At 40.7% G+C, this 23,482-nt stretch overlaps 1 protein-coding gene across 2 annotated transcripts in view; it reads right to left on the bottom strand.

The window, feature by feature from the left end:
• Window positions 1–23,482, bottom strand: part of SMAP1 (small ArfGAP 1) — a 592,387-nt gene that overhangs the window by 95,306 nt on the left and 473,599 nt on the right. For both annotated transcript variants that reach the window (XM_082249786.1, XM_082249787.1), the window contains one exon: window positions 21,173–21,300. In XM_082249786.1, the coding sequence (XP_082105912.1) occupies window positions 21,173–21,300 (128 nt within the window). The remainder of the gene's footprint in view (window positions 1–21,172; window positions 21,301–23,482) is intronic.

Below are 23,482 nucleotides of genomic sequence, written 5' to 3'. Positions count from 1 at the left end.
TGCGCTCCTCCACCTTCCATTTGAGGATGTCCCACAGATGCTTAATAGTGTTTAGGTCTGGAGACATGCTTGGCCAGTCCATCACACTTTACCCTCAGCTTCTTTAGCAAGATAGTGGTCATCTTGGAGGTGTGTTTTGGGTCGTTATGTTGGAATACTGCCCTTCGGCCCAGTCTCCGAAGGGAGGGGATCATGTTCATGGTTCCCTCAATGAACTGTAGCTCCCCAGTGCCGGTAGCACTCATGCAGCCCCAGACCATGACACTCCCACCTCCATGACTGTAGGCAAAACACACTTGTCTTTGTACTCCTCACCTGGTTGCCGCCACACAGGCTTGACACCATCTGAACCAAATAAATTTATCTTGGTCTCATCATACCATAGGACATGGTTCCAGTAATCGGTGTCCCTAGTCTGCTTGTCTTCAGCAAACTGTTTGCGGGCTTTCTTGTGCATCATCTTTAGAAGAGGCTTCCTTCTGGGAAGACAGCCATGCAGAACAATTTGATGTAGTGTGCAGCCTATGGTCAGAGCATGGATAGGCTGACCGGGTCTATGGGGTTACTTTGCCACAGCCCCCAGGAAAGACATCCCTTAGCACCCTCTGCTCATAAGGCTGCTTGGCCTATCTTTAAGCTGACCTGTAAGTATTATGGCTATCTTCCTTAATTCCCCCCTCCTTTTTCTTGGGAGCCATATACTGTGAATACAATATAATTATTCTGGCATAGTCTTACATTTTCTTGCATCTACTCCTGAGGAAGTGGACACTGATCCACGAAACATGTAGAGTCATTGGATGTTAAAAATCTTTTGATCGACGTATGTATTTATGGAATACCAAGATGATCTATGAATTTATATTGTTTTTTTATGTTAAATTATTATTAATCAGCTTACTATTCTTATAGCATTTTTTTTGTTTAATTACTATATATATGAAATCTGTTACCATGCATTAAACTTGTAATCATGTTTACGAATTAGGTTATGTTTTGGATGTGATCTGCCTCATGTAAAGTCCCATAACCAATGTATTTTTTTTATTGAGGGAAAAAAAAAATTACAGTATTATTGTAGGGACACATACGCAGGGTGGGCGTCACTATTTTAACACCAAGTACTGTACAAGGGATGGAGGGAGACGTTGCATACAAAAGGTATCAATCTTTTACCATAAAAACATGAAATATTTCTTTAACTTGTGACATTCTACATCAGAAGAAAGTAATGAAAAAACTAGATGTTTTCCTTATAACAGCATTCATGTTCATAAATTATTAAAAGACAGTAAGATGTCTGGATCCAAGGAATTAATATGGCTTCCATTTACAGGGTCAGGAAGCAATTTGTTCCTCAAGAAAATCAGTTTGTGATGGCTCGTTTTGCTTTCGTCAGGACAAAAACTGTTGAAATGTGTAGATTGGTTGAAATTAAAATACTACTGTCTGTTTTCAGCTTCACTGTGTAAATATGTATATAAAGCCTTAAATGGTCTTCAACTATCACATTTCAGAAGCAGACCAATAGCAGCTACCATTATGGTTTCATTTTTTTTTATAACCAAAATAATTTCATAAAATATTATAAATGGTTGAATAGGAAAAATGCTTTGGGAAAACTAGGATGCTGGGGAAAATGAATAATAAAAAAAAAAAATCATCAATTTACACAACAAATAAGGTACCACTCTAATGATAAAAACACTGCACTGCTTATATACAAATATATTTAGACTTCCCTGACTCTTCACAGGAGAGACTATGGACCAGCAGGTTTTAATCAGCATACTTTTTTTTTTTTTAAAAGAGTAAAGAGGCAGTTTATCTAAATCATTAGGTTACCCAAGCCAAACTGACCCTGAACCACTTATGAGCTACTTATATGCATGCTCTGGGAATGTTAATACCAAAACAAACTCAGAAACCATTTATAATATAAAAGCAGGTCATCTATCTATATCTACTAAATGGAAATCTACCTAGAAAACCCACACCCATGTAAACAACCACCTGCTCTGTCACACCTGCGAAAAAACACGTGCTCTGTCACACCTGCGTAGGGGCATTTAATGCCTTCCAGTGTTAATATCGACGACTAAAATGTTTTTGTTGACTAAATTAACACTATTTTAGTCGACTAAAATATGACAAAAACTAAAACAATTCAGATGACTAAAATAGAAGCAATACTAAAATGGCATTTTATTTATAAGACTATGACTAAAACAAAAATTGACATAAAAAACAACACTATTATGCTGGCCATTTCTAAATCGGCAACACAATTCCATCCAAAGCTTGTAATAAAAGCACATTAAAGTTTAAACATTTATTGCACTACCGCATAAGCAAGGGGCATCTACCAAGTTGCTTTTCTTATATTTTTCCTAATAATTAATGTTGGTAATATATTCAGGTAATATGTGCAATGACATTATAGCCAAGAGATTTTACAGTTTTTTGTATTTTAAAGTTGTACTTCTGTTTGTCAAAAAGCAATATTTTTGTTTGTCATGAAACTTGGCCCCATTTATAAAGAGGTTATATATCACAATGACTAAATCTATGTCTGTAGTGCATGTTCAAACCTTAATACCATAAATAATAACATATTCAATTTTTACTCCAGGAATATATAATTAGTTTGGAAATTCTAGAGAAATGTTTAAATTATGCATTACAACTTACCGAAACCCATTCGATTTGTAGTTGACTAAAATGTACTGGAGATTTTAGTTGACTAAAATACGACTAAAACTAAGTCAATTCAGATGACTAAAATACGACAAACTAAAAAAGTATTTTAGTCAAAAGACTAAAAATACGACAAACAAAACTGGCATTTTAGTCAAAGACTATGACAAAACTGAAATCGAAATTTGCTGCCAAAATTAACACTGCTGCCTTGAACCACAGTGATCTGAGGACCATTGTATTATTTCAATGAATGACCAAAATATCAAAGTTGCAGTGAAAATCATTGAAAAGTACTACAGTAACAGTCAATTGCCAGACATTTAATCATTCTACACAGACATCTCAAACATTTAGTACCTTGAATCTGGGAAACAAATATGTGGGTGGCATATTACTGGCATTGAGAGGTCATGAAAAACAACAACACTGTCTGATCTATGGTCATTATCTGTGCCTCCACTGCTATGGCACAGGATTACAGGCAAAATCTAGGAGATTGTTGACAGAGAGGGTTTTAAACCTTTTTGCTACCTGATATTAATTTTAAAATTTAAATATTTTTTGTATTGTGTATCAAATATATTCCAGGTTGCACCTAAGGTCTACTTATCGTTCACCCTTGCAAAACATGAGATTTTTTTTTTTTTTTTCTTTTCAAGCAAGTGCTTCTGTATTTTCATTTACATGTTATTTTTGGAGGTAAAGATTCCTGTCTTAGGGTTTTATGCCTTCTTCCAGACAGAACACTCTCCACTAGGACTTGAAATACATAACTTCAAGTTGGTAATGACAGATGTGCCACCAGTGAATATATAGTCTAGTGAAGGTTCTGGAGTGGCCATTTCAGTCTCCTGACCTTAATATCATTGAGCCACTCTGAGGAGATCTCAAACGTGCAGTTCATGCAAGACAGCCCAAGAATTTACAGGAACTGGAGGCTTTTTGCCAAGAAGAATGGGCAGCTTTACCATCTGAGAAGATAAAGAGCCTCGCCCTCATCCACAGATGACTTCAATCTGTCATTGATGTTAAAGGGGGCAATACACGGTATTAAGAACTGGGGTATGTAAACTTTTGTTTAGGGTCATTTGGGTAGTTTCTGTTGTCATTATGATTTAAAAAGAGTAAAAATACCGTTGATTGATAATAAATGGGCAAGAAATCAAATTCTGCCAGGGTATGTGAACTTATGAGCACAACTGTATATATATATATATATATATATATATATATATATATATACACACATATATATATATATATATATATATATATATATATATACACACACACATATACATACAGTGCCTTGCGAAAGTATTCGGCCCCCTTGAACTTTGCAACTTTTTGCCACATTTCAGGCTTCAAACAAAGATATAAACCTGTAATTTTTTGTGAAGAATCAACAAGTGGGACACAATCATGAAGTGGAACGAAATTTATTGGATATTTCAAACTTTGTTAACAAATAAAAAACTGAAAAATTGGGCGTGCAAAATTATTCAGCCCCTTTACTTTCAGTGCAGCAAACTCTCTCCAGAAGTTCAGTGAGGATCTCTGAATGATCCAATGTTGACCTAAATGACTAATGATGATAAATAGAATCCACCTGTGTGTAATCAAGTCTCCGTATAAATGCACCTGCACTGTGATAGTCTCAGAGGACCGTTTAAAGCGCAGAGAGCATCATGAAGAACAAGGAACACACCAGGCAGGTCCGATATACTGTTGTGGAGAAGTTTAAAGCCAGATTTGGATACAAAAAGATTTCCCAAGCTTTAAACATCCCAAGGAGCACTGTGCAAGCGATAATATTGAAATGGAAGGATTATCAGACCACTGCAAATCTACGAAGACCTGGCCGTCCCTCTAAACTTTCAGCTCATACAAGGAGAAGAGAGATCAGCGATGCAGCCAAGAGGCCCATGATCACTCTGGATGAACTGCAGAGATCTACAGCTGAGGTGGGAGACTCTGTCCATAGGACAACAATCAGTCGTATACTGCACAAATCTGGCCTTTATGGAAGAGTGGCAAGAAAGCCATTTCTTAAAGATATCCATAAAAAGTGTCATTTAAAGTTTGCCACAAGCCACCTGGGAGACACACCAAACATCTGGAAGAAGGTGCTCTGGTCAGATGAAACCAAATTGAACTTTTTGGCAACAATGCAAAACATTATGTTTGGCGTAAAAGCAACACAGCTCATCACCCTGAACACACCCTCCCAACTGTCAAACATGGTGGTGGCAGCATCATGGTTTGGGCCTGCTTTTCTTCAGCAGGGACAGGGAAGATGTTTAAAATTGTTGGGAAGATGGATGGAGCCAAATACAGGACCATTCTGGAAGAAAACCTGATGGAGTCTGCAAAAGACCTGAGACTGGGACGGAGATTTGTCTTCCAACAAGACAATGATTCAAAACATGAAGCAAAATCTACAATGGAATGGTTCACAAATAAATATATCCAGGTGTTAGAATGGCCAAGTCAAAGTCCAGACCTGAATCCAATCGAGAATCTGTAGAAAGAACTGAAAACTGCTGTTCACAAACGCTCTCCATCCAACCTCACTGAGCTCGAGCTGTTTTGCAAGGAGGAATGGGCAAAAATTTCAGTCTCTCGATGTGCAAAACTGATAGAGACATACAACAAGCGACTTACAGCTGTAATCGCAGCAAAGGGTGGGGCTACAAAGTATTAACTTAAGGGGGCTGAATAAGTTTGCACGCCCAATTTTTCAGTTTTTTGTTAACAAAGTTTGAAATATCCAATAAATTTCGTTCCACTTCATGATTGTGTCCCACTTGTTGCTGATTCTTCACAAAAAATTACAGTTTTATATCTTTATGTTTGAAGCCTGAAATGTGGCAAAAGGTCGCAAAGTTCAAGGGGGCTGAATACTTTCGCAAGGCACTGTGTGTGTGTGTGTGTGTGTGTAATATATATATATATATATATATATATATTAAAAATATACACCTACATATATACAGAATGCCATTTTACATCAATATACACTACCGTTAAAAAGTTTGGGGTCAATTTCATGCTGTCCATGAAAACTCACACTTTTATGCCTCGTTTCCACTGAGCGGATCGGTTTGGGTCGGTTCGGTACGGTACGCTAATTTGAGTGTTTCCATTATGAAAGTGGCCCATACAACTGAACCAAACCGCACCATTCCTGGTCCTGCTTCAGATGTAGGGCCATAGGAAATGGTTAGGGAGGAGCTATTGGCATCACAGGATAGATTCCACTCATTGGCGGACAGGAAAACTTCAATGCTCACGTCAAATGAAAGAGCAAAACAAACACCTCATTAGGTGTAAACCCCGCATGGTCCCTGGTGGCCCGAATTGCAGTGGAAACGCTCACCTGAATAGACCGGACCATTCTAACCCTTCCAAACTGTACCGACCCGAACCATTCCACTCAGTGGAAACGAGGCATTAGTCATCAAATGAGTTGCAAAATGAATAGAAAGTATAGTCAAGACATTGACTAGCTTAGAAATAATGATTTTTATTTGAAATAATAATTTTGTCCTTCAAACTTTGCTTTCATCAAAGAATTCTCCATTTGTAGAAATTACAGCCTTGCAGACCTTTGGCATTCTAGCTGTCATTTTGTTGAAGTGATCTGAAGAAATTTCACCCCACGCTTCCTGAAGCACCTCCCACAAGTTAGATTGGCTTGATGGGCACTTCTTACGTACCGTACGGTCAAGTTGCTTACACAACAGCTCAATAGGGTTGAGATCTGGTGACTGCGCTGGCCACTCCATTACAGATAGAATACCAGCTGACTGCTTCTTCCATAAATAGTTCTTGCATAGTTTGGAGGTGTGCTTAGGGTCATTGTCCTGTTGTAGGAGGAACTTGCTTGACAGATGGCGTCAGGCACTCCCCCAGCATCTGTTCACTTGTTCTGAGTCTCACAAATGTTCTTCTGTGTGATCCAAACACCTCAAACTTAGATTTGTCTGTCTACTTTTTTCCAATCTTACTCTGTCCAATGTCTATGTTCTTTTGCCCACCTTAACCTTTTCCTTTTATTGGCCAGTCTCGGATATGGCTTTTTCTTTGCCACTCTGCCTAGAAGGCCAGCATCCCGGAGTCGCCTCTTCACTGTGGACGTTGAGACTGGGGTTTTGCGGGTACTATTTAATGAAGCTGCCAGTTGAGGACCTGTGAGGCGTCTATTTCACAAACTAGAGATTCTAATGTACTTGTCCTCTTGTTTAGTTGTGCACCAAGGCCTCCAACTTCTCTTTCTATTCTGGTTAGAGCCCGTTTGTGCTGTTCTCTGAAGGGAGTAGTACACACCATTGTAGGAAATCTTCAGTGTCTTGGCAATTTCTCACATGGAACAGCCTTCATTTCTCAGAAGAAGAATAGACTGGCGAGTTTCAGAAGAAAGTTCTCTTTTTCTGGCCATTTTGAGAGTATAATCGAACCCACAAATTCTGATGCTCCAGATACTCAACTAGCTCAAAGGAAGGCCAGTTTTATAGCTTCTAATCAGCACAACAGTTTTCAGCTGTGCTAGCACAATTGCACAAGGGTTTTGTAATCATCAATTAGCCTTTTAACATCATTTGCTAACCCAATGTACCATTAGAACACAGGAGTGATGGGCCTCTGTACACCTATGTAGATATTCCGTTAAGAATTAGCCGTTTCCAGCTAGAATAGTCATTTAACAATGTCTAGACTGTATTTCTGATAAATTTAATGTCATCTTTATTGAAAAAACAGTGCTTTTCTTTAAAAAATAAGGACATTTCTAAGTGACCCCAAACTTTTTAACGGTAGTGTACATACATTAGTTCAGCAATGACTTCATTTTAGTTTAGAGATCAAAGCAAGAAATAAAACTTTCCACAATGTGTTATAACTGCATGCAGCCTTGCCAAATAAGTCTAATATTGTGGATACTCAGTTTGCCAGATGGGCTCCTTTTAAGCAAATATCCATTATCATTATCATACTGTATTTATAAAGCACTAACCAAAAACGTGCCCAGCCCAATGAATCCAAGCCTAGACTTACTGTTTGCAGCAAAGACTTATGTTGCTTTTGAGATACTCTTCCTACTGTTGTACATGTGTCAATGGTACAGCAGTTAGTCTTATTTTATTTCATGGCTCCTCCTAAGTTCCTGACTTCTAACCTATGATATTTCTTACCAGTATGTCACGTGCTACCTGCAATATTCTCCACAGGAATAACTTGAGAAATCAGAAACACTGTTTAGCATAAAGTGATCACATCTGTGAGTGGGGAGGTAGAAAAGATCTCCACACTGGAATATCAGTGTATTTAAAGACAATAGTGAGTAAATGAAAATACACGCATACACCAAAAGTGGAGAAATTTATTTTTGGAGGACTTAGATTTAAAAAAAATATAGTAAAAAAAAAAAAAAAAAAAGTGATATCTAGTAATACAGTATATATTTCTGCAACACTAAGATGGTTCAATTGTACAAGATCTTTGCGATCTTTAAATTGTACAAAGAAGACAATCTTTGGGCTATAAAAACACAAACTATGCCTTTGTAGATAACTTCAGACAAAAATAAATGTAATAAATGCCAAAAGTGGACAACAAATTATTTGTGCAAGTGTTTTGGTACTACATTCCCCGGTTAAAGGAAAAGAAAATATTATATACATTTTTTGGCCTGCCGCAAGAAATAAAGGGGTCAAACAATTTTGTGTGTTTTTTGGGCAACAACAGAGAAAATCCAAAACTGAACCTTTCTTACCTTATGCTTACAATCTGATTTTTATTGGCAGGGAACTTATTTATAACATTTGGGGTAAGAACTGGGGCAGCTAATAAATAAAAAAAATGAAATGAGAGTATGGGTATCTCTATAATACAACAGTTTACAGGTGATCTCTCTCCAGTGGAGTTCACCTTTAAATACCATACCACTTCTGGAATTTGCCTAGTACATTCAGAATTCATCCTCCATGTTTGTGACTTATAATACCTAAATATTTATAAACAAATTGGCTGCATAGAGGGTTTAGCTGTTAAATGTTTATTTAGCAATATTACTACATGTGGAACTACTAAAAATGTATGTTACAGACAGTAATATTTTGTGAAAATAAAAATCTGATGCCCCCTGTTGGGCAAAGCAGTTGAAATTGGACAACTATTTTTAATAAAGTCACAATTTTTATTCTGCATAAACGCAGCATTTTACATAGCTCTCCCAGTGGAGCAGAACAATTTAAATTAGAACAAACAGCATGGCCCAAAATTAGACAACTTAAAAATAATGTGTGTTATGAAAGGAAAAAAAAAAGCTCTCTGTAGGAAAGACAGCATCGGAATGTGACAAAGGAAAAATGAATTATACAGCAGGGGAAAAAAAAAAAAAGTATGCAGTATATAAAAAAAAGAAAAAAACAAAAAAAACAAAAACAAAAACTCTTTGCAGTCTTAAAAGCCGAGTGGTCAAAAGGGGTTCATGTACGGAATTCATTTTCATTAGACAGTACCTGACTGTTAGCTTCTAGCAGGAATTGACCCACTTGTTGGATTCACTGAAAACCACAAATGCTTAATACTAGAGTTGAGCAAACACCTGGATGGCCGGGTTTGGCTGAACTTGAAAAGAAAGTTTGGGTTCATGACCCGAACTTAACCCCGATCCCGAACCCCATTGAAGTCAATGGTGACCCGAACTTTTGAGCACTAAAATGGCTCTGAAACAAACATGGAAAGGGCTAGAGGCCTGCAAATGGCAGCAAAATCTTCTTAAGAGCATGGCAAGTGCTCTGCAAACAAATGTGGATAGGGTAATAACTTAAAATAACATAAAAAACATAAAAATAAAAAATGATAATCATCTTGATCTAGGAGGACGAGGCCCATATGGAGTAGGGGGTTGAAGGTTGTGAGTAAAGTATGAAAAACTTAAAAATAATTTCCCCCTTAAATTGGTGCTTTTAGAATAGCAGATTAGAACAGCAGTGTCTAAACGCTGTATGTCAGTGTCGCAGTAAAGTATGAATAAAAAATTGAAAAATAATTGTCCACTGGAATCGGTGCTTTTTGAATAGCAGTGTCTAAACGCTGTAAGTCACAGTAAAATATGAAGGAAAAAACATTTTTTTTTAAATCCAGATTAAGCAGACACATATGCACTAAGCGTGCATTACAAGGCCGCCACACGCCGCCCAACTAACAGACTGATAAAAGTTTTTTTTCTCCCTCCTCCTCACTGGGCTCAGGTCAGGGCAAAAAGATCGTGCACTGCACCCCCACACAATAAAATTGATGTAGATCGCTGTCTGATTAAAGAAGATTCTTCCTATTCTTTCCCTGAAAGCAATCTCCAGCCTGCCCCTACAATAATCTCCTATCTCTCCCTCAGCAGCATCAGGAACCTCTCCCTACAGTAGTTAGAGCAGAATGACGTGCGGCGCTATGTGACTCCAGCTTATATAGAGGCTGGGTCACATTCTGCACTGGCCAATCACAGCCATGCCAGTAGTAGGCATGGCTGTGATGGCTTCTAAGGGCACATTAGTTAAACGCTTGTTGATTGGCTGCCCTGCAGCTGTTGAAACCGTGCCATTAAAACCGCACCAAAACATGAAATAAATTACCGAACAACAGACTGTTTCCCGAACACACAGTAAAATGTTCGGGTCCGTGTCCGGGTACTGAACAACAAAAAGTCCGGTACGATCCCGAACAATACAGTCCATGTTCGCTCAACCCTACTTAATACCCAAAAGGTAATGTACGTGGATGAAATCAGTAATTCTTTGGCACCATTTGACCTGCCATAGGAATATTCCAAAAACCTAATCAATATAACATGGCAGGAAAACTTTTTGGATGCAGTCAACACCAGTTTGGCAACAATCAAATACAAAAACGCCAAGAATGGTAGATAAAAATCATAAAATGACCCCGCTTGTAAGGCTAAGTCACATTTTGTTCAGGTCTTATTATGGGATGTTAGATTTAGATGTTCAGTTTCAAGTTTTTCAAGATTGGCTATGAAAATAAATAGCATATTATAGCCAGCATTTTCAGTAAGAAATCTGGTTTGCCATACTGTGCATATACACAGCATAGGCTCGCCCAGGCTAACAGCTATCTTCATCTTTTCTTAGTTAATGAGTGGATGCAGTGCACTTCGGTACATTTTAGCCTGGAGGGCAAATACAGCCAACCAGCCCCTTTTGTGGTAGAGACAGATTTCTAAGCATTATAGAAAGCGTTCTATGAAAAGTCTAAAAGTGTGCCTCACTAATTGGTAAGCCTGACAAAAAGGTGGGTGTTCCAAAATGACATGGTTTATTTAAACACATTTTCACATCCCGTGTTTCCTTTGCAACCCACTGCATTTATTCTTATGACATTTTTGGGCCAAAAAAGGAAGTTGGTGCTGGAAGACTCCCCTTCCCTGCCAGACTGCATACAGCCGTATCTTGCAACACCCGTGGGATCTAAGCTCTGAAATATTGCTGTATTTTACATTTTGTTTCCCAATATGTTTTGTGTGCATGAGTCCTCAGTTACAATTTTTAAACTATATCTTACCCAAGTCCATATGACAGATTTTCTGTGGATTTGCAACCCTGGAATATTGGAAAGCCAACTGCAATGAGTTTACCCAAATCTGTGAAAGATTTAGAACTGCAAATGAGACAGATTTTAAATCTAAACAAATGCAGGTATGCAGTGCTAATTTAGACCAGCAGAGGGAGGAATTTCTGACAAATTGTAACTTTGTAGTAAATCTGTTGCACAATCTGTGTCACTGCTCATGTTTAGCATTGCCTTTCCTTGTGACAGAACAAATACCCTCTTTGTTTTGCTCTTTGCAAGGTTTAACAAAAATGTTAAGGCTCACACCAATATGTTTTAGTGCAAGTGTTATTCTCCATATTGATTGTAATTTTCAGACATGAGACTACCATTTTCAATCCAATTTACAGAAAAATAAAAATTCTGACTTGCCTGTAAATTTTAAGTACAGTGCAAGACGTGTATTCAGAGACCATGGGTTAAATGTAGGATACCTTTAAGTGAAGGTAAAATTTGGAAAACATGTGAACAGAGGACAATGTTGCTAATCTGAGATACAGATGCTTGATGCTAAAAAGCCCAAGAGACACCAACAGCCCTGATGGAATGACCTATGATGGGGAAGAGAGGAACCCTTTCCTTTAAGAGGAAAGGTACTAGAAATATGTTGCAGATAATATGGTAAAAACTCACAGTTGTTCTTCTACAGCGGGTGCAGCACCTGGTCTAGGGGAGCACTGGACCCAATTACTACCTTACACAAAAAAAAAAAAAGAAAAAAAAATGGATTTTGGACTTACTGTAAAATCCATTTCTCTTATGTTCATTGACGGACACAACGCCCGATATTCATAACCATTGGGTTATACTGCCCCCTACAGGAATAGGACACTAGGCAAAAAATAATTATGGCTACACCCATGGGCAGTCCCAGAGGGTATACTCCCTCTCTCTACTATAGCCACTCAGTTTTGTTGCAAGCAGTGTCAGGAGAATTGTAAAGCCACAGAGGGGTCTAGTGCTGAGTCCGTTAATAAACATCCAAAAAATGGATTTTACGGTAGGTCATAAATCCCCTTTTCTCTTTTTCATTGACGGACACAGCTTCTGAGCTTCTCAAACATGAGGGATGGGAACATAAAAAAAATCCCAAGGCTAAACCTTAGCCAACAAGGCAACGGGAGCGCAAGCAAACAACTGGAGCCCACATGAAAAAAAAAAAAAAAAACACACCCTCAAAGAGGATCAGGTCCTCTTAAACAGCAGCCTGCAAAACCTTGTGGCCAAAAGAAGCAGATGCCAACTATCCACTTTATAAAACTTTGTAAAAGTGTACATTGACAACCAGGTGGCCGCCTTGCAAACCTGCGTCACTGATGCCTGATGGAAAGCCAAAGAGACACAAAGCGCCCAAATAGAGTGCGTCTTGACAGGGAAAGGAGGTCCACCCGTGAGCACAGAGTCTGACTTCCTGAAAGACTCTGTAGCTGCCATGTACACCCTAATTGCCCAACCCACAGCCAAGGCATGCAAGGCAATTTCCTTTGAATGTTTAGGCCTGGGATACAGGGAAGGCAATACAATGTCTTCATTCAAATGAAAATCAGAGACAACCTTTGGAAGGAATGATGGACAGGGGCAAAGAACCACCTTATCTCTGTAAATCACCAGGCAAGGTGAACAACATGATAATTCTGCCAGTTGAGGCAGAGTGTATGCCCTGGAGTATGTCCTACTCCAGGACACACACTCTACCTCAGATATACCAAGCATTTGGCAGCCTTTTTTTACCTCCAACATCCAAAGGGAATGCAAATCCCCATTTAGTAAGCCATTGCAGGACTTGTCTGTTAGGCCTCAGTGTCTTAGGACTGTTTTGGTCTGGTATAGTATCTTCACCATCAATGTGTAGTATATGTGGAAGCCATGCAAAACATTTATATCAAATAAATGCCCAGGTAAAATTGACAGAGATCCTGAGACAACGTTTTTATGTCTATACATGGATATGCTATGTTTGACACAACTGTAATACTTAAGATATAGAGATAGAGATGAATCTATATAGGGATGTGGCACATTTAAGGAGGACAACCACTGATATTATTTAAACTGTCCAATACAAAGCCACCATATCAGGGACTCCATCGTGCCCCGACTCAGCTGGATCAGATTGTCCAGAGACTGCGGAGCCTTGTCCCATTTGGTCAGAATCTCCCTTTGCAGGGACCTCGTATGGAACTGTGCAAACGGAACCGCCTCTAAAGGTAGACACCATCAGGCCCAGCACCCGCATGCAAGTCTGGAGGGATGACCATTTGTCGGACAGCAGGAGACGAATTGCAGCCTGCAATTTTTGGAGTTTGTCCAGAGGAAGAAGCACTCTGGCTAAGTCAGGCCCACATAGTCCAGCTTTGTGGATGGAACCAGAGCAGACTTGAGCAGACAGATTCTGAAAATTCAGAATCCAGCCGAACTCCCGCAGAGTTCATATTGTGATCTCCAGGTTCTCCGCCAGAGCAGAGGGAGAACCACTCGCAGAAGGAGATCGTCCAAGTAGCCCAGTACCGCAATCCTCTGTAGGCGTAGCAAAACTAGCACCGGGGCTAACACTTTTGTGAAGACCCGAGGAGCAGATGCGAGACCAAAGGGTAACGCCACCCCCACAATAAAGTGTAGAAAATGCTGGTGACTGGCACATATTGGAATGTGAAGGTAGGCATCCTTGATATCGATAGAGGCAAGGAAATCCCCCTCATGCAGGGATGCCCCCACCGATCGAATGGACTCCATTCTGAACTTCTGTACCCGCACAGAGAAGTTTAGCCCCTTGAGGTGCAGGATTGGACACACTTTGCCTTCCTTCCTGGGAACTGTGAACAGGTTTGAGTAAAAACCCTGACAACGTTCCGAGGTCGGAACCAGGACAATCACTCCTTAAAGAACAGGTCTTGTACCAACCCAAACAGGCCCTGTAAGTGCTCTGGGGACAGGCACAAGTTGGAAGGAAAAAACCTTGCCGGGGGACAAGAGCGAAACTCTATCTTGAAACCGGACTGAATGGTTTCGTGGACCCACTTGTCTTGCACCCGGAAAGTCCACGGATCTGGAAATCAGCAAAGACATTCCCCCCACCCCCGATACTGGTATGGGCGCATCTTCATGCAGAAGGAGCCTTGTCTATGGGTCTGGAGAAGCCCGATCTTGGCTTGCCAGACTACGTTCGTTTGGACCCTCCAGGAGTCACCGAAAGGCTTCAAGCCCTTGTCAGTCGACCCTGAGGGACGAAAAATTAGGTTCCTTGCACTTAGTAACCTGCAGACGAAAAGTACTCTTCCCCCCTGTGAGACCTTTAATGATGTTACCCAGGGTAGCTCCAAACAGGCAATCTCTTTGAAAAGAAAGATCAGTTAAGGCCTTCTTTGAAGTCTTATCCGAAGACCAGCACTTGAGCCAAAAGAAACACTGAAGGACCATTGACAAAACAGAGGTGAGCCATCAGGGGAGCCGAATACAAAGAGGCATCACAGATAAACTGCAGCCCCTGGACCAGCTGGTTCGCCAGCTCAGCAAAGGCAGGGGGGAGGTGTTCCCCCATCCAGGTCACGGTGTAGGAGCTTAGCCCACTCAGTCAGTTTGTGACACTAGAGCAATGGTGAGCAATGGTGAATTGGCCTTATTGCCGAACTAGCCAGAGTGTACATAGTGTGGGCCACAGCTTCCGCCTTCCAGTCAGCCGTCCCCTAAAGGCGGGGGGGGCGCTCTTCAACCGGAATCATGGTTGCCTTGTTTAATCTGGAAACCGGAGTTATGAATACCAGTGGCACAGTCCACTTCTTAAGAAGGAACTCCTCATAAGGGTAATGCCTAGTAAAGCGCTTGAATGCCCCAAGGGGACACTTTGGTCATCCCTACTCTTTAGCGACAAATCTGTCAAAACAGGCAGGGAAAGACAACATCTTTGCCGCTTTGGATGGCTTGTGAGTGCCAAAGGGCACCTGCGCCTCCGTCACAGCTTCAGCTGCATCCTCCATATTCAGGATCTAATGCACAGATACTATCAGTGCAACCACTAGCACCTTTTCCTGCACGGTCGCAGACGCAGAGGAATCATCCTCACTAACAGAGGATTTCAGTCATGTGGTTGTAGACCCATCAGGGGGTCCCACGTCTGCAGCGGGCGAATCAAATTCAGAATCTGATGAGACAGATGAGGCAGGGGAAGGCAGGGGGGGGGGGTTCTGGCAAGCGAATTGCCTGAATGCCACCTCCATCTGGTGCACAAGGGACTCCAGGACCGCCATCAGTGCATGGATGGATGGTTGGGACTCAGAGAGCCTCGTAGCCTCAGAGAGGGGATCAGGTTGGGAAATGTGCTCCAAAGGCACAAAGCACCAAGCGATTCGCAGCAGAGAGGGAGAGGACCCTACCAGACTCCCAGACTCACCACCCACAGAAACAGGCACCTGCAGCCATCAAGAGAATCTGCACTACATGTGCAGCGATCAGGAAGTAAAACAATCCAGGACTCAGCACCAGGGGATGAGGAGGGGCTCCCATCGCCAAAATCGCCTCCAACAGGGCTCCACTGTGATGGCCGCCGCTATTTCCAAAGGCAAACCACAACCAAATGGCCACCGGACTAAACAAACATGGTCGCTATGTATAGAAACACACAGGCTACAAGAAAATGGTGGCCCTGTATGGCACCACGAAGGCTTGCAGGGACCCAGGAGGGAGACCAGGCCTCAAGGACAGATCCAGGCAGGACTGGGGGCCCTGGCAGGAGCCCCTCCAAGGTACAACTCCCTCCCCCACCCATGCATCCATCCATCCATTGTACCGGTCGCGGGCAGTGCCCCCCCCTCCCAGGAAAGTGGCCAGACCACCCAAACCGCCCCAGCATGGAGGGGGGGGGGCAAGATGAGGGACTGGACAAAGGGGGGGTGCCTGCAGAAAGGAGGGGAACTTGGGGGTGCAAGCATCCCAAGGAGGGGTCCATGTCCACCCAAAAACCCTCCAGGGGGAGAGGTGGGACAGCTACTCACCATACCAGGAACCAGGTGGGTGCCGCTCCAGACGGAACCCCTCTCATTTGAAATGGGGGGTCGTGCCAGGAGGAACGCTGCAACTCAGGCTGAGACTTGGTCATATGCGACCTTGCAAGGAATTTAACTCGCAGGCAGGTCGCCCCAGTGTGAACGGGGTCTTGCACGATTATTTGAAAAACATTTTTTGTCACACTATTTAAGATTTACACTGTTTCAGCGCTGTGTTTTTGGTGCACATATATTTTTTCACTTAGTAATGAGCAGCAGTGGCAGTATTATTTAAACTTTTATTTATTATCATTACTTTTGTAACTTTTGTTGCCTAGCGCAGGGTGGACTTTAAGTCATTACACAGAAAAAACTATAGAGTGGCTATAGCAGAGAGAGGGAGTATACCCCCTGGGACTGCCCATGGGTGTAGCCATAATTTTTTTCTGCCCAGTGTCCTACTCCTGTAGGGGGCAGTATAACCCAATGGTTATGAATATCAGGAGCTGTGTCCGTCAATGAATGAAAGAGAAAAAAACTTTTTAAAGGGGGTCTCTACTCATACATATAACAAACCGCTTGACAGAGTTATTCAGGCATGTTATAAAGCGGGTGTGATGAACATGAAAAAAAAAAACAAAAAACTATTTGATACCCTTGTCACCCAGGGTTCAGATAATTCACTACTTTAGACTTTTTTTTTTTGCAACCGTTGGTGGTGATCATGCCAGCATTCCTCAAGAATACTATGCAGATAATGGAGTTAGCACTGCTACACATTAAGGGTGAGGGGCTACTAGGTTTCTATGGAGCACAACTATTTCTTTTATGGGGGTAGCTTCTACCTACAATATTTAAATTCGCTCCTAGCTTTGCTAACCTATTCATGGCATGGTGGGAGGAGAAAGCTATTCATAAAAGTGATTGCGCTGACCTGCTATTCTGGAGGTGTTACATTGATGATGCCTTTTTATTGTGGCGTGGAAATGTGTGTTTAGGACACAATTGAATAATAATGCCTGGGGGGAAAAAATTGAGACAGCGATCAAAAACTTCTTGCAAAGACTTACTTTTAATTGACAAATTGGAATTGCTAAATCCAAGTGGCAAGTTGTCATCACCCTTCCTGGTGAAAGCCATTTCCAAAGGACAATTTCAGTCACTCTTTTGGCTAATGTTCTGAAGGAGAGATTCCTTCAGATGGGATATTAGCAAGACATGTGGGAGCAGGAAATTCAAACTGTTTCAGATATAGAACGGAAGGTGGATGAATTAAACATTAATGGTCATTTTTGACCAGATGATTTTTGACATCAGTGGATAAAAAAAAAAAAAAAACACTGGGGTATTTTGAAAAACTATAGAATTTGGGTCCATGTCTCCCTGATAAACCTAGTGATGTTCAGAAAAGCCCACACAGATAGGGATGTTTTAGCTCCCAAGTTGATTGATAAACCCCCAAAAATATGGTTTAGTAGTTTTAAGGGATTTCATTCTTGCAAAAGATGCAGAAACAGTAATACTATCTAAACTGTATCCTTCTCTTCTAATGTCAATTGTAAACAATATGCCATAAAAGAATGTATCACTTGTTCCATTAAAGTGGTAATTTACCATCTTTAGTGCCCGTGTTGTCTGCAATATGTTGGCTGGACCACAACATTGTTGGTGTGCATCTCATCAATATTTACAATGGTTTTCGAGGATATAATCTCTCTAAGCATTTTCTATGAAACAGTAGAAAAGACCTTTCTGGGTTGCAAGGAATAGGGATTGAAAAACATTCCACACACGGTTGAGGGATTTAAAAAGTCAAATTTCTCAGCATGAAACTCGCTGGATATTCTTAAAAAGATTGTCCTGAGTGGATTCCATTTGGATTGGGATATCAACTGCTATACTAATAACAGTTGATTCCATGTATTGTCCTGGGATTTGGTTTTAATTTTGATATATATTGATTTTATTTTTATAATTTAGAGTCATTTTCTTTGTTGGATATTTCTATGTATCTCAGCGCAAATGGCTGCTTTTCTGCTATACTGGCACTAGCAGGCATTGCGTCTCTCTGGCATCTCTCCGGTCTGGCTAACCGTTATAAGATTCTATTTTTACTTTTATTTAAGATTTTCCCTATATTAAGTAGATGTGTGGATATAGTTTTTCCTTATTGCTTTTGATGGATTTAAAATGTAATTTGCTTTGGTGGTCAACGTTTTGATCTAAAGTGGTTTAAAAAGTGACGTGTGCAGGTGGTGCAAGTCTTGGAGCCAGCCAGTGGGACCATTTGCTGTATTGCAGCCAGGGAGTGGAGTCACCTGCTTTGTTGCAGATAAAGCGCATTTGATCGCATGTGATCATGGCACTCAATATATGTGCTGCTATTGAAAGACACAACTGATTATTTGGGACTGTTTTTATTAGTCATATTTATTTTTAACTATTATCCATTTGCATTTTGAATTTAAAGTGATATGCACTGGATTTCCTTCCTAAATTGCTTTTTTATTTTCAGACAGTCCCCGTATCCCTCTCTAAATCTTATTTTTGTACCCTGCGCTCCCTCTCCATCCGCTTCATCTGGAATGGTGGCGTCTGCTGCCTGCGATATAAACTTTTAACTTATGTTATGTCACAGGGAGGAGTTGGCCCCCCCTGACCTTGAACTGTATCTTTCGGCCGCCCCATGTTGGAATGGTTCCCTTGCCCGATGCCTAAAGCGACCACTCAGGAAGAACAAGACCCATCTCCTTTTGACTTGCAAGCACTACCATGGGGGTTTAAACATCTTTAGAAGTTGCAAGATGTCTCTCCCCTGACGTTGGCCACCCTCCACAACTGGTATAAAGCAGGTTTCAGCAACCATCTATCTTCTGACCCTATCCCCGTTGACCCTGCTTTTCGATAGAGCTACTCCAGGGGGTTTGTGCCTTCTTGTTAGGACCGTACCAAAGATCAACCTGGCCTGTCACCAATGTTTTTCTTCAGTCACCTGCTGGGGGTTCTGCTCCCTCCCGTACAGAGTCTGCCTATGAGAGATTGGTTAACAGATTCACATTTGTTATCTTTCTGTAAGAAATAACATTCCTTCACTCTCATGAAACACCCAGTCACAGAGTTTGAAAGTTGTGCTCTCTTGGCAAGATAGCCAGACCTACACCACTCTCAATTTTCTATAAATGTCTACAGTCGCCTTGCCACAATCAGCTGCCAACGTATACTAGAGCATGGTCCACCAAACTGGGTCCTATTATGTAAGCCGATTGGCAGAAACCCTTCCTATTTACCCACAAATCCACTGTACCTAGTTATGCTCAGAACAAACATTTTAAGATACTTTCACAGTGGTACAGGGACCCACTGACTCTTCTCCTCTACTCCTGCCACATTGCTGGTGTTGTGGTCACACTCCTGCCACATTGCTGGTGTTGTGGTCACACGAAAGACTCTTATCTACATATTTAGTGGGACTGCCAGCGCATTAAACCATTTTGATCTTTGAAAAGGAGGAATAGTGCCTCACCGATGGTGTCAGTCTGAAGAATTGTGCCCCTTCATGGGTGTCAGTGGAAAGAAATGTGCCCCATCATTTGTGTCAAAGGGAGAAATAGTGCTCCAACAGCTGCAGTTTAGGGAGCACTACTCTAAAGCTCTACATATGCATGGAAAATGCTCATAAAACGCTATGACAATGTGATGTGCATCCAAGTCATGTGAATGGGAAGTTACCCTTGTATGTAATAATAATCAAATATAGATACAATTTTTTTATATAATCTTTTGCTAGATAATAATCATTTGAGACATCATCTTGTACATTTTACATACAACATACTATACAGCCCAGATTATCAGTCAAAGGGCATTTTCTTAAAAGACTTGTACAAAGAATAAGCTTAAAGTGGTTGTTACCCTTACATATACCCAGTAACATGATTAAACCTAGGGGATACACAGAGATGAAAAATTCTCCTACATACATTGTACCCGTTTATCTGCAATAATTTCTTAATCTGTTCTGAGCACAGAATTTATCAAGTTTCTCTGAGTGTTCAGAAAAAAGGAACGGAGAGCTGAAGTTACACTTTGCAGTACTCAGTGAGGAGAGCTCTGAGAGCCTATTGGAGGGAAGGGGTACATTTCCCTTCACACAGGGACATAGCTGAGGCTGTCAATCAACTGGAAATCCCTTCCCGGTCACCTTTTCTCTCTCTTGGTGTTAGGAAAATTTGTCAGAAGTGACACATGCGGATAGCAGAGGAATGAAACAGCAGACAGAAATTACAGTTAGTGCTCTTTACGGAGACACCACAGAGGGATATGCTTTGTTCACATTTCAGGTCTGAGGTTTACAACCATTTTAAGGTGTTATTGCGTATAAAAGATATGCTTCTTTCATTGAACCAATTGTTGAATTAAACAATCATATCATTAACTGTATAGCACCTTCATTATCTGTATACACCTTCACAATGGTTTCTAAAAAGCATTAACATTCTTTCAAAGCCACTTTCTGAAAATATTGTGTGCAACCAAATAAAAAAAAAAAAAAAAGTAAACTGCTGCTTTCACAATCGGAGCTTTGATGCTTGAATCTCATTACTGCATGCAAACTGCAAAGATACAGTTAAAAAAAATTCTACTTAGTAGCTGAAAAAAATCATGCATTAGGCCCACTATATAAAAGCATAGAAATACTAAAATATGAACATGCACATAATTCCTATGCCAGATTGGTCTCTTTTCTTCAGTATTTAAAAGTCAATACATATTTTACATTTGTTATTTATCTCATCATAACTCCTGCTAATGATTATAATACAAAACAGAAAAAAAAACATGCCAGAATACAGCTTTAAAACTACCTGTGTTGGCGGTGCAGAGGATACAGGAAGAGGGTTAGATATCATTGGACCAAATATATCCAGGTCGTCGTTTAATGTGCTTGCAGTAGAAGTGCTTCCATTTGCAACTGGTACTTCAGCAGGAGAGTCTGAAAAGTGAAACACAAAAGTATGAACAATTTATAAAAATTCACAAGAATGATGACATCGACAATGAACTATAAATATAAAAGAATCAGAAAATACAGGAGGAACTGGGATTTAAGAAAATGTTCTCTTGTAATATTCACAAATCATAATCAAAAATGTTGAATACCAACAATATCTATGCCATCAATACAAATACAAAGATAGCAAGAATTTACATAGCCTCCCTTTTAACAGCAACAATTAACCCTCTATACTTGCTGTTATAACATGCCCATAACCTTTCCTACATGCTCTTGCTTAATTTTAAAAAATAACAATTATCCCTTCCCACCTATCTACCTACTCTTCCTCCACTCAGTATTTAACTGCAGGCCTCTAATTACTTTGCAGTGAGTTTCCGGATCAAACCTACCTACAAGAGCTCAGTAGCATGACCAGTGCACACTATACTATTCACAGGTTATCAGTTATCTCTGTTGGCAGTAATGTAACATACATACACATATATATATATATATATATATATATATATATACATATATATATATATATATATATATATATATATATATATATATATATATATATATACACACACACTAGGGCTGCAACTAAAGATTATTTTGTCTGTCGTCTATTCTAGCGATTATTTTTCCGATTAGTCGACTAATCTAACGAATATTTTATTTTTTTTTGCTTAATTGCGTGTTCTTTTTTTGATTAGCTAATTAATCCTTTGAATAACAAAAAGTACAGACCCCTCAGTAAGCCCCCTCCCAGTGCAGACCCCTCAGTAAGCCCCCCCACCTAGTACAGACCCCTCAGTAGGCCCCCTCCCAGTACAGACCCCTCAGTAAGCCCCCCTGCCAGTACAGACCCCTCCCAGTACAGACCCCTCAGTAAGCCCCCCTCCCAGTACAAACCCCTCAGTAAGCCCTCCCACCCAGTACAGACCCCTTAGTAAGCCCCCTCCCAGTACAGACCCCTCAGTAAGCCCCCTCCCAGTACAGACCCCTCAGTAAACCCCCCCTCCCAGTACAGACCCCTCAGTAAGCCCCCTCCCAGAACAGACCCCTCAGTAAGCCCTCCCACCTAGTACAGACCACTTAGTAAGCCCCCCTCCCAGTGCAGACCCCTCAGGCTCACTTGTGATCACATGATGCTGCTGGAGTGGAGCGTGACGTCTCGTCTGTGTGGGACAGTGGGAGGGATCATTGGCGTTGGCGGCAGTCTGCAGCCACAGAGAGTCAGCTCAGTTGATGCGCAGGCGCAGCTGCCCCAGGACATAATGCCGCTAACAGTGGCCGACGTAGAAGAGCCGGACACTCTGGACTGGAGCGCAGCGGGGGCCGGGGCAGTGCAGCCTGCAGCGGCCCCAATCAATGCATCGGCCCAGCCGGCAATGCGAGCAGGGGGCGTGTGACGTCATGCGTCGACGCCTTTCACGCACGTTAACGTATTTCTGTAGTCGACGTAATCGATTACGTTGACGCATCGTTGCAGCACTAACATATACATATATATATATATGTATTTTCTGGCTAGAAGCATCTTCCAGGCAGCAAATTTACGCACAGTCTCTTGATAAAATAGTAAGTACAAAACACTTGTCATTTTACTTAAAACCATATGTACTGGACATTAAATAAAAAGTGTGTGAATCATAACCCTTTTACAGCTAAAGCTGCTGATGAAACTCCAAATATCTTATTTATATGCCCCACATTAAACTTTTAGGTATATATAAGTACCCAGGGAGAAATGAGCAGTTTCCAATCTACATTTCTGCTGGGATTTGTAGCCATTTATTAGCACCAAGAGTCTCATATAATCAGCATTGAAATCTAAACTGAAACAAATGTCATAATGTATGAATAAACTGCAAGGAATACTTGATATTTAATGGAACTGGACATTTTATGCTCTTTCATAACTAATTTCGACATTTGCACGATGCCATTTCAAGCAAAAAAGAATGCTTAATGTAAGAATCAAGGAATAATCAGGAATTATAGATTGACAATTACTAATATGGTCAGGATAAGTAGGGTAGATAGATGCTTGATTTGTTTATAAATACTGTATTAGTAGTACTTTTTATTTTCAAACTAAAAATGACGAACTGGAGATACTATCCAGAAATTACATGAACATTTCAAATATCTTATTGTGGATAAATAT

This window comes from Pelophylax lessonae, assembly GCF_965119305.1.
Source record: "Pelophylax lessonae genome assembly, chromosome: 3".
Lineage (NCBI taxonomy): Eukaryota > Metazoa > Chordata > Amphibia > Anura > Ranidae > Pelophylax > Pelophylax lessonae.
Note: the sequence above shows the minus strand (reverse complement) of the source record. Positions and strands in the feature narration are given on the sequence as shown.